This window comes from Salvelinus alpinus, chromosome 15 (assembly GCF_045679555.1).
Source record: "Salvelinus alpinus chromosome 15, SLU_Salpinus.1, whole genome shotgun sequence".
Lineage (NCBI taxonomy): Eukaryota > Metazoa > Chordata > Actinopteri > Salmoniformes > Salmonidae > Salvelinus > Salvelinus alpinus.
The window spans coordinates 28523083-28535820 of record NC_092100.1 but is presented as its reverse complement, the minus strand read 5'-3'; the positions used below and the strand labels follow the sequence as shown (position 1 = coordinate 28535820).

Sequence of the window (12738 nt, the reverse complement as noted above, 5' to 3'; positions counted from 1 at the left end):
AAAAATACCGATTTCCGATTGCTATGAAAACTTGAAATCGGCCATTCCAATTAATCGGTCGACCTCTACTTGGTACACCTGTATTTTGTGAGTTTCTCCTATTCTTCTCAGCAGATCCTCTCAAGCGCTGTCAGGTTGGATGGGGAGCGTTGCTGCACAGCTATTTTCAGGTCTCTCCAGAGATGTTTGATCGGGTTCAAGTCCGGGCTCTGGCTGGGCCACTCAAGGAGGTTCAGAGACTTGTCCCGAAGCCACTCCTGCGTTGTCTTGGCTGTGTGCTTAGGGTGGTTGGAAGGTGAACCTTCACCCCAGTCTGAGGTCCTGAGCGCTCTGGAGCAGGTTTTCATCAAGGATCTCTCTGTACTCTCTCTGTCACCTCCCTGACAAAACCCTCAGTTTGGCCGGGCGGCTAGCTCTAGGAAGAGTCTTGGTGGTTCCAAACTTCTTCCATTTAAGAATGATGGTGGCCACTGTGTTCTTGGGGACCTTCAATGCTGCATAAATGTTTTGGTTCCCTTCCCCAGATCTGTGCCTCAACACAATCCTGTCTTGGAGCTCTACGGTCAATTCCTTTGACCTCATGGCTTGGTTTTTACCTTTCCAAATCATGTCCAATCTATTAAATTTACCCCAGGTGGACTCCAAGTTGTAGAAACATCTCAAGGATGATCAATGGAAACAGGAAGCACCTGAGCTCAATTTCGAGTCTCATAGCAAAGGGTCTGAATACTTTTATGTAAATAAGGTATTTCTGTTTTTTGTTTTTAATACATTTGCAAACATTTCTAAAAATCTGTTTTTGCTTTTTAATTATGGGGTATTGTGTGTAGATTGAGGACATATCTTATTTAATCAATTTTAGAATAAGGCTGTAATGTAACAACAAAATTTGGAAAAAGTCGAGGGGTCTGAATACTTTCTGAATGCACTGTGTGTGTGTGTGTGTGTGTATATATGTATATGTGTGTGTGTGTGTGTGTGTGTGTATGCATGTCATACAGTGGACACCTAAACCTATAGGCCTATGCATGCAATGCTCTGAAACATTTAATGCTCAAATCTCTGACAGCTAAACCGTGTGGTGGACAATTATTGTTTTAGGAAAGTAGCCTATAAACCAATACAAAAATAGGCTATTACGTTTGGCAAGTGCTACACATCGAAACACAGGGAATAGTGTTTTTGTACATTTCTCAAATATCCAGTAAATTAAAATCTTCCTTGTCATGTTGTCCAGTGCCCAATTTTCCTAAAGGAAACTTAAAAATTATAATTGTTTTGCCTGCTTAACCTCAGAAAGCCAGCCGCACCAATGTGTCGGAGGAAACCCCAACTGACGACCAACGTCAGCATGCAGGTGCCCGGCACGCCACATGGAGTCACTAGAGCGCGATGAGCCAAGCAAAGGGTCTGAATAAGGTATTTCAGTTTTATATTTAATACATTTCATAATTAATACATTTCATAACCTGTTTTTGCTTTGTCATTATATGGGGTATTGTGTGTAGATCGATGAGGAAAAATACAATTTAATCAATTTTAGAATAAGGCTCTAATGTAACAATGTGGAAAAAGTCAAGGGGTCTGAATACTTTCTGAACGCACTGTATATTACTATTTTTGTTTTCAGTACATGTCTACACACCAACAAAACAGCTTAGAAATGATTAGAACAAAGACGACAACAGACAGATGAAGAAAAGGTCTCGTTTATGACAAACAGTTGGCCTTTATTAACTTTACCAGCCTGTGGAAATCAAATATACACCCTGTCTTTCAAGTAACCGTGAGATACCCACAGAACGCCTATGCCCTCATTGGTGATACCACAGCATTTCCTTTCTCGTAGAAATCTTAAAAGGGGAAAAAAATGTAAATCAAACATCAGTGACTGATGTCCTTTACATTATATAGAGAAGAAACAACAGAAAAGGGACTTGGATACAGTCCAAAGTTTTATCTCACTGGTAGAATACACTGACGAACCTCTCCAAAAAGAGTTGAATGTTAGTTATACACAATGGATGAGACCTTGTTATACAAAACTAAAGCTATACACAACGGAAGCAAACTGTTTTCATAATAGCCAGGCCACATCTGTCTGAATTTTTTTTAGCAATAAGTGCTCCAGTAGCAACTAGCCCCTGACAGCTTGGTTTACAGTGACCTCTGGTGGCTGGTGACTGGGGTCTTATCAAATCAAATTTTGTCACATGCGCCGAATACAACAGGTGTAGACATTACAGTGAAATGCTTACTTACACGCCCTTAACCAACAACGCAGTTAAGAAAATACCTACAAAAAAGTATGAGATAAGAATAACAAATAATTAAAGAGCAGCAGTAAATAACAACAGCGGGGCTATATACAGGGGGTAGCGGTACAGAGTCAATGTGGAGGCTATATACAGGGGGTACCGGTACAGAGTCAATGTGGAGGCTATATACAGGGGGTACCGGTACAGAGTCAATGTGTCAATGTGCGAGGGCACCGGTGTCGAGGTAATTGAGGTAAATATGTACATGTAGGTAGAGTTATTTGTGATGGTTGTTCATTGAACAAACAATGAATAATGGGTTTGCTATGTTACCATTACAAAAGATAGTGACTTGTACAAGTGGCCAGGGTGTTCCAGATCATTGAGTAACATGGGTAAGTTGGCTCTGTTTCTGGGCTCTGAGTCAGTCTGGGACTCTCCAGAAGATACAATGGCTATGTCCTCAGAGTGTAGTGGACAATCAGTACATGAAGATAAGGGACTTAGCAGCCAAACTCTGTAAGTAATATTTGCAATGTCATACAAGGAATATAATTTCCTCATGTTTAAGAATGTTTTTAATATAATTTTCTCAGCACAGGATTGTGCTTGGACAGGACACTGGTGTCTCCAGGCTGTGTATCTAGACTAGAGGAACCCTTCTACCCTGCTAACCTAGTATCAAAGCACTGGATTGTGAATCACTGAAGGAATGAAGTATCTCTAGTTAAAAAAAAAAGCTTCTTTATGGAGCTGTTTGTATTTGTGTGGTTAATTACATAAAACCATATCTGCACATGTCAATGTTCATATTTACAAAATCATACAGAAACAAATTATATTACAACATTAACAAAATAACCTTCCTTCAGCAGTTATTACAGCAATTTGGTTTTACACCTTAAAGACTTGTGCAGAGACAAATGACAGGAAATAAGTACTGAGAACATATGTGGACATCACATACAGTAGATGCCAGCTGGACAATTCCTTCCCCACAATTTTATGGTTTCACTCGGGAAAGCAATCTATTCATGAATGGCATATGTTCCATGGACACTGCTGAACTTAAATGTGTAGAAAAAGGAGAGTTATGCCTTCCAAACAAATAGCCATCCAAGAGCAGTGCAGTTGACCATCAACTTTAATACAAAAACTTTAAATAGCTCAGTTTTCTGTACATAGGCCTACTATTGGCACCCTCCTTCGACAGAGACTTGTAAGTGTATCTGTGTGTGAATGGCTGAGTACAGTGTGTGTGCTTGGTTTCATCCCAGCAGAAGGCCTGACAGTGCATTCAGGTCCCTCATGTAGGGGTTGTCACTGAGGATACGGTCAATGCGCTGCTTCTGGTCGGGAAAGATATCGTACAGCTTCCTTTTGAGCTCTATGGTTTCCGAGGGTGACCGCTGGGGAGGGGGAGAGGGTGTTGGGCGAGGGGTGTGTGATCGCTGAAGAGGGGGTGAGGGGCGAGGAGGGTGTGACCTCTGTGGAGGTGGTGAGGGTGTTGGGTGAGGGGGGTGCCACCCAGGGGGCCCAGAATGTGGCCAGTGGGAGAGTGGTCTCATCTGGGGGGTAGCTGTGGGGCGGGGGACAGATGAGGGGCGAGGGGCAGACTGCAGAGCTTGGACAAAGACAGGTTGCGGGGTGGCTCGGGGGTCTGGCCTCAGAGGAGGTGTGACTGGGCTCCGTCTGTGAGAGAGACACACGTATGGTCAATACACATACCTCTGCAGTAAGGTCATACTGTATAAACAATACTATCATCCCCTTTCACACACACCTGTTGTCCTTCCGTAAGAACACCTCCAGGTGAGGGCCATGCTTCCCCAGGGGGTCATCTGGGATCATAAAGTGGTCCTCTACAAAGGTAAACTGCAGAAGCCTGGAAAAAGGGGCCAGTCAGTGTGAGAGGAGAAGGTAATGTGTCCAGGGATTATATAAATGAGTGCATGTCTGATGTTTTGTTAAAAGGCCTTCACCTCTCTTGGATGATCCTCATCCATGCCTCTGATGTATTTACAAAGTCCCGCAAGTTGTCATTGGTGACGATAACCCCTCCTGTCTTCTCTGCCAGGTGGAGCAGAAACCTGTAGGTGAGAGAGAGATAAGATAGACCGAGTCAGCTGACAGTATGTATGACAGTAAGGAATGTGGGCAAGGCTGTGGGACAGAGTGAGTTTAGGGTGGAATATTTCAGGCTTTTTACAAATGTTCCATCACGAGAATAAATAACTTTTCTCCCGGGTAACCTGGTATTTCCCACCAAAACCGGAAGTGTCATTCAAAAGCATTTAAATAGTGTCTGGATTTGTGTCTGGATTTGATTAAAATTCTAGCCTGATGCAACCTGAGCCTGATTTAAATACATTTAATGAGCCCAAATGATTGTGCCGTTATCCAATACATAGGGTACTGCACATTACGCACTGGAATTACGCACCTCGTTCAAACCATGATAAAGCAGAGAGAGAACATGCGATTCTGGTGCAGCACATGCGGCCTACAAAGTTACAAGTATAGGCTAGCAAATTTGATTAAACATTTTCATAATATTTCCACTAATGTTATTAGCCTACCTCCTTTCTCTCTCTAGTGTTGCTTCATTCCTTCCTCACTTTCAACAGTTAAGGACAAAACTTATTTCATTTATCTTCATCATTCTAATGACATGCTTGAATAATATAGGACTAGAATGAGATGCAGAAGGCTTTCACTTCTCTTCACGAGGATTGAATGGTTACGGGTCTGAATAAATAACTGGTATAGCCTACAGCCATCACGTGTTTGCCCTTCTTTCAAACTACCCGTGAGTTCTACTGGCTGCTGTATTTAACAAACAAGAGCTTGTGTCCCTCTTTGAATAGTCTATTGGTATAAGAAATGCCCCAAAAATGATGTCCAGCAAGCTAATCTAGTCTAGCTTTTCCTGCATGGGACTCCAAGAGCTAAGGATACTTAAAAAAAAAAGACCATCGGAGCACAGGTGTGTACGTATTGCGCAAGAGAGGTTATACGTTAGAAGCTTATTATGCATAACCCACCAACTAAACATAAGGCTAACACTGCATTGAATTTATTACCTGAAAGAGGTAAGCTAGGACATATCTATATAGATATAGATCTATCTATCTATATATCAATCTTGAACAGGATTACCGGTATCTATTTTGAATGCAGTTTGAATGGAATTGATGAGTGAGAGTGCTCGCTCATGTTTTAAAACTCTGCAGCTGCAATAAAAAGAAAAGTGACCCCCGGAAGCCAGGTGGATATGTAAATTAGTCGCACATTCGGCCTTTGTTACTGTAGCATAGGCTACGCTGCAGCAAATGTAGGTCTGTCCACCTGTCACAACACCAACGTTACCATGATGAGATGATACACTACATGACCAAAAGTATGTGGACGTGTGCTTGTCTAACATCTCATTCCAAAATCATGGGCATTAATATGGTGTTGGTCCCCCCTTTGCTGCTATAACAGCCTCCACTCTTCTGGGAAGGCTTTCCACTAGATGTTGGAACATTGCTGCGGGGACTGACTTCCATTCAGCAACAAGAGTATTAGTGAGGTCGGGCACTGATGTTGGGCAATTAGGCCTGGCTCGCAGTCGGCATCCCAATTCATCCCAAAGGTGTTCGATGGGGTTGAGGTCAGGGCTCTGTGCAGGCCAGTCAAGTTTGCTTTGTGCACGGGGGCATTGTCATGCTGAAACAGGAAAGGGTCTTCCCTAAACTGTTGCTACAAATTTGTAAGCACAGAATCGTCTAGAATTTCATTGTATCCTGTAGAGTTAAGATTTCTATTCACTGGAACTAAGGGGCCTAGCCCGAACCATTAAAAACACCCCCAGACCATTATTCCTCCTCCACCAAACCTTACAGTTGACACTATGCATTGGGGCAGGTAGCGTTCTCCTGGCATCCGCCAAACCCATATTCTTCCGTCGGACTGCCAGATGGTGAAGCGTGATTCATCACCCCAGAGAACGTGTTTCCACTGCTCCAGAGTCCATTGGCGAGCTATGTACAACTCCAGCCGACGCTTGGCATTGCGAATGGTGATCTTAGGCTTGTGTGTGGCTGCTTGGCCAAGGAAACATTTCACGAAGCTCCCGACGAACAGTCCTTGTGCTGACGTTGCTTCCAGAGGCAGTTTGGAACTGATCTATTCTGTAAGGCCATTCTACTGACAATGTTTGTCTATGGAGATGGCATGGCTGTGTTCTCGATTTTATACACCTGTCAACAACAGGTGTGGCTGAAATAGCCAAATCCACTAATTTGAAGGGATGTCCACGTACTTTTGTGTATATATAGTGCAGGTCTACATATTGAGATGGGCTGTCGGTCCCCACCCTGAGCATTGATGATTCATCATGCAGTGACCAGACAGAAGGTTGTAGAGAATTCAGATTTAGACATGGCATATCATTTCACGCCCTGCTGTTCATATAAAACATTTATATAATTTACCGGTCTCTCGCAGTTATTTATCCCAGGAAAAGGGAATGGTTTTGGGTGGTAAATCTCAGTAACCGGATTCCCGCCATTCAACCCTAGTGAGTATGGATGAGGTGGCAGCAGGGAATGTGGGCGAGGATGTGGGACAGGGTGAGTATAGATGAGGTGGCAGCAGGGAATGTGGGACAGGGTGATTATGGATGAGGTGGCAGCAGATGACAGAGGGTGAGCTGGCTGTATGACGTGGTGAGATGTGTGACTCTGCAGTACCTGTCATCATGGGAGGAAATCCTCTGTCCACAGACCTCTCTGGAAGGAGTAAAGGAGAGCAGACGCAGGTCTTCCAGTTGGTTTAGGTAATGTTGTTCTATTGAGACATGTGGAGAAAATACACATTAAGACCATATCCTTAACAGAGCACACAAAGTGCTCCACATGTTTCTGTCTTATCACCATTCAAACAGTAATATTCACAACTATTTGCCAAAGTACAATCATCTTTCTCCTGACCAAAACCTTGGATGGTTGAACTACCGGTACATTTCATGTGACTTCTTCACCCACCAAAACCAGAGGGATGAGATTGAGCCCAGGTTGGGGTGGCCTGTGCTGTGGTATGTGTTTGTTCTGACCTGTGGTGTAGCGGTCTCTCTTCTGCCTCCACTGAGGCACAAAGACAGTGATCTCCCGGTGGCCCTGCCTCCAGAAGGCCTCCACAGCGATGGCTATCCCCCGGCAGGAGAAGAAGCGGTGGAGACCATGCCTACAGAGGAGCACAAGGAGGAAGGGTTACTTAGGAATGGCTTATAACTATCCTAATACATAAAGTGATTGTTGTATTTCAGATTGACAAATTGAGGATTGCCTTCAGACAGTATTGTCACAGGTGAGTAACAAGTAGGGCTGTGATGGTTATGGAATTTTGGATGACTTATTTGCGATCACCGCTATAACCGTTCGAATAGCAAAAAGCTAGTAAAAAAAAAAAAAAAACTTTACACAAAAGAAGCACATTTTACACACATTTTCTCCTCTCCTCCGCTCCTGATTGCATGTGCTGCCAGAATTTTGGGGGGGGGGGGTTCCTGGGCAACCAAGACTCCTTTGCTACAACAACTTGCTGAAACAAGGAGCAACAAACTTCCATCATACTGTAGAGTCACTGACTCAACCGCAGGTGTTATGTTTCTGAATGCCCAGCCTTCCATCAGCTGTTTGTCCAAAACACAACATTCTAAAATTGGCCAGTTTTGCGTCCTCTCGTCTCTCATTATATTGGCTGTTAGATGTAAACCAGGCTTACTTTTACTTTTCTGCTTTTGGGTAAAATTTGTCGACTTGAATATGAAGTTAATTAAAATTAAAAGAATATTTTACTAAAACTGCTATGACGGTTATTTTATGACTGTCTATCCTTAATCCTTAATTACACAATTATAAAATTACTGTGCCAGCCCAGTTTGAGAAAGTAAGCCACTCAGAAAGTAACACATTGAAGGTGTGAAAGACATTTTGACGTCTACAAAAACATAAGACGTAGCCTAACAGAGTAGAATGTCCCTCTGGTCAGAGACAGCTTTTGGCAGGAAGTTAGCAGTGCTGCGATCCAAACATAAAGATATGGTGAGTTTAAAATGCAGCCTTTGTACAATTCTACTTCAAATTCTACCCAGAGTTGTTGATCCCTCCCAATACACTAATCTCATTCTATATATAAAAAAAGTAGGGTTTGTTTCTATTACTTGGAAATTGCTGGAAAATATGGGCAGATAGGGGGTCCAGTAGATCTCATAAGAACCATTACAAACAAACGGCCAGAGAATATTGTGAACACACACCAGCTTAAAGCACACGTCTCATTTTGTGGGGCAATGCAAAGTCAAGGGAAGTTCCCTCTTAAAGAGAAAGTTGCACATCCTGTTTGAACTCACTAACTCCAGCACCACTGACGTGGATAGTAAAATCACCTTGTCAACATGGAAATGTAATCGCCAAATATACAAAACTTTATTTCCCCTTGTAATTTTCTAAAATAAAACCCCCATAGTTGTTTGTACTTGTATGTCCCTATAGCATATGTACTCTGAGATCTTATCATGAAATGTGATTCTGACCTCATTCGGATGAGGTAGGTAGCCTAACTCAGTCCACACAAACTGAAGTTAGCTCTGCCAGTCAGATTAGTCCGAGTCTGAAAGGGTGATATACCTCTATTACAATTATTCTGACTAAAACAACTTCCAGTAATGACTTCAGTGGACCGAATAAAATGGTGCACGATGTAAGAAACAGAGGAGAACTGGCAAGTTGAGAGAGATAGTTGGAGTACAATTATTTTATAGAGATTTTCCCATGTTGACAATCATTATCCTTGCCAAAGACACGGTGGCCATGCTCTAAGCCTACCTACTCATACACTGAGGTTACTGGAAGAGCTCTCAGCTATGAGCTTTTATGTTACCCTTGAAAGTCCTGACTGAGGGTTACACTCCTGCTTTCACACACACACCAACGCTCACATAGGCCTACACACAGGTGGTTCCAGACAGTCATATCTGATGATGAGAAAATGAGTGTGGGCTCTCAGTGTTGTTCCACATCCTCCTATAGAGGGGGGTATAGTAAGGGGAGGTTACTCACGCCATGGCCACGTTGCTGCCGTCAATGATGATGTGGCGGAGATCAGGGCATCCAGGTTCGTTCTGTAGGGTCAGGGTGTAGGGGTTTCTCAGGGAATCATGGAAGCGGGTCGTGGCAGTCAGGGGTGGTGGAGCAGGCTCTGTGCGGGGTGGGGGGACTCTGGCTGACAGGGTCTGATAGGAGCAGCCTGGCCGTGTGTCTGCTGGCTGGGTTGGGCGCTGTGGTGTGCTCCGCAGTGCCGTCACACTCTCCACACGTACCGGCCCCATGGTCTGAGCCCCTCCCCGGGACAGGTAGTCCATCCTGGGCCCCGATGGAAAATCCATCTGCTCTGCCATCCTGGCTTTACTGCTAGCCAGTGTGTCTGTGTTGTCCTCGTCATCATTGATGGTGATGATATCGTAAGCAGCCCCCTGAGCACTGCTGCTCCTTTTTAGTGTCACTGTCTGCAGCATGCTGCTATACTGTCCCCTCTGGCCAACACCATTGCTGCTGGGTGGCTTAATGTTCTCCTTGGAATTTACATTCAGGGCTCGGTTTGGGACTCTATCTAGCCCTCTATCCTTATCCCTGGAGTTGAAAGTAGAGGAAGAAGACTCAGAGTTGTGGGTTGAGGATGCCCCTACTCGCTGCCTCTCTGTTCTTTGGCTCTCCTCCACAATGCACTCCAGCAACAGAAAAGTGTCCTCTGTCTGGCCCGTCTCCTTCACCACCCGCTCCACCACCTCCTGCTGGTAGCCCATGGTTCTGAAGAAGTTCACCAGGCACCGCAGGTTGGTCTCAGGGCTCACAGCCTCCCCGTCATCCGCACCATCACTAGAGTCCAGCACCATCAGCCCCATGTTGGTCTTGGAGGGGGTCTTAGCTCGGCTGTCACTGGCCACAGTGTGGCGCTCTCTCTCCATCGACTCATCTCTCCTCTCCAGGGAGTACTGCCTCTTGGTGTCCCTCAGCTCGCTCTCCGACGAGCGGCGTTTGTGGGAGGGCCGGACGCCATTCAACAACCACGTCTCAGCCCCGGATGCAGCCCCAACTGCCTTGTCCTCAAAGCTGGTGTCCAGGATGCGGTTGGAGAGGTCAGTGACAGGGGTGCTGCTCTGGGAGCGATCCTGGTCCACTTCTATAGCCCCACCAGGCTGAGTGGGGCTCTGGGCCAGACCTAGCAGCTCTTCCTTCAGGGCACTGGGCAACAGGAGCAGCTCCATGGCGTACTTATCATCTCGCTCCTCCACAAACGTCTTGAAGGTGCGTTTCACGGCCGGCTCCCTATCTCCGGGCAGGCTGCGCTTCTCTTGGAAGAGAGCAACAAACTGCTGCACGCGGCTCTTTGCCATGATGACAGACTCAAAGCAGCCCAGCAGGCGCAGTGTGCCCGGCTCCAGCATCACAACTTCAGCGCTGGTGTCCCGCAGCAGTCGGTCAAGGAACAGACCACGGGCACCGGCAAAGATGCAGTGCATGTCCACAGGGTAGTGCTCCTCCTGCTGCAGCTCTGGATCACACAGGCCTTTCAGGTACTCCTGTAAACACATAGGGTCAACACCAGTTAGAAAAGTAGACATGACAAAAAAAAACATCATACACACGAGAATGTCCACATTCGAAGCTTAACAGGGTAACGCGCCAATTGAAACTGATAGCATGATGCACAGGGACACCCCCTCTACGCCTACTCAAGAAACTTCACTCATCATCTTCACTGACAACTCTCAGTCAACTCTGTCATCACCACATTGACTGTAAATTGGTGAGATTAAAACGTGGAAGATGGGAAGTTGTCAGAAACCAACTGAAACCCAATGAGGAAATCTTAACCTCTTTCCAGAAATATTTGATGAATCAGCCTCATGTTTGGCTATGTCAAAGAAGCACCTGTCACAATGCATTCGTGTGTCTCCTCTCCATACAGTGGACATGGTTTCCTGATGACTACACACTGGAAAGAGACATGATGAGGCAAGACATAACTGTGTTGGGGTTTCCGTTTTCTGTGTTCTCAATGGGGTGGGAGGAGATTCCAAGTTTACTGGCACCAATAGTAATCATTTCCGCGTTGTCGAACAGGTGACATTGATATTACCCAATCCGGTGATCTGTACATTGAACTTCACCTGCCCGCTACACGATGTTGTCAAGGGAAAACTCAAGGCACAGAAGTGTAAAAGATGTAGCCTAGCTAAGACTGGTGTTTTTAGAGTAGTAGAATGAACGGGAAATCAGTGTTGAAATGAAAACAAAAGGAACGCCAAGAACAGCTTGTCCGTCTGTCATGCAATCGGGATCTTACGGAATGATGTAAACCAGGCCGGACTCTAACGTTAGATCTATAATCTTTAACGTTACTGATATATTATCTGTACAGTTAATTTGCTAGAAGGCATATGACACAGAGCCAGAAACCCAAACAACTTCTCAATTAGCATAGTAGCTATTCCATTCGGTACACCATGACCATGCGATTGATTATACTGCCTGATTTGCCGCTTACATTTCAGGATGGCCCTTCTCTACTAACGTTAAAAGGCTGTTTAACTGCATAACTGACTGACAAAAATAAATAAAACAATATAAGAATGGGTATCAATGTTATAAGCCTCAAGCTAGTTTTAGTAAGCCACTGTTTACCTTTGCCCTCGACACGTCGTCTCTCTTTCCCTTGAGTTGAAGCCATATCTGCCTTGATGCCGTACTACTGTGGGCTCCAGTGTCCAAAAGGCCGATAATTGTGAAAGCTACCCGAAAAACCTGTTCTACTCTGGGCTTAGCGCATTTCAGTTCTTCTTGCTTGTTTTCAAAGACAGCAAATTCGTCCACTGTCAGGGCCTCTTGCTGTTGTTTGCTCGCTGTTGGCGACAGCCTGTTTCCCAGGGGTTCCTTACAGGTTACCTCGGTGACTCGCTTCATACCGAGAAGGGGCCGCGTTGTTGACATTCTGTTTTTGAATATATCTGTCCCTGTTGACAACAGATCGTCTTAATATCTTAACCATTCGGTGTCATTTGGATCTTTACCCTCCTTCATGGTTTCCTTCTATCGGTCTTCCTCTTCTATGCAGTGATATATTAGCAAGAGAAGTCCAGTTTTAAGACAACTTTTTACATGTCTACCCCGACGCATCCGGAAAGTCCCAGTGATGATGTCATCAAAAAACGACAATATGTACGGTATGTGTTTATTTATCTAATCCAAAGAGAAGATCTTATAGATATTTTGACTATCTATTCAATATCTTTAGCAAAATGTAATTTCTTTTTTAGTAAATAACAGTCGATTCTAGCTTCCCATGGAAAAGAACAAACAACCAATGTTAAAGTCCAGACACATCATTGTCAAACAAATTATAATGGTCACGAGGGCAATTAGTGGGACATAGG

The 12738-nt window shown here is 44.6% G+C and overlaps 1 protein-coding gene across 1 annotated transcript; it reads right to left on the bottom strand.

Moving 5' to 3' along the window:
- Positions 1-1693: 1693 nt before the first annotated feature.
- LOC139539852 (NEDD4-binding protein 1-like) lies at positions 1694-12506 on the bottom strand. Its single transcript, XM_071343190.1, has 7 exons — positions 11990-12506; positions 9365-10884; positions 7357-7487; positions 6995-7091; positions 4241-4348; positions 4042-4143; positions 1694-3950 (listed from the first exon to the last, which is right to left on the bottom strand). Exons 1-7 carry the CDS (start codon positions 12293-12295, stop codon positions 3527-3529), a joined length of 2688 nt encoding a protein of 895 aa, XP_071199291.1. The 5' UTR covers positions 12296-12506; the 3' UTR covers positions 1694-3526.
- Positions 12507-12738: the final 232 nt, after the last annotated feature.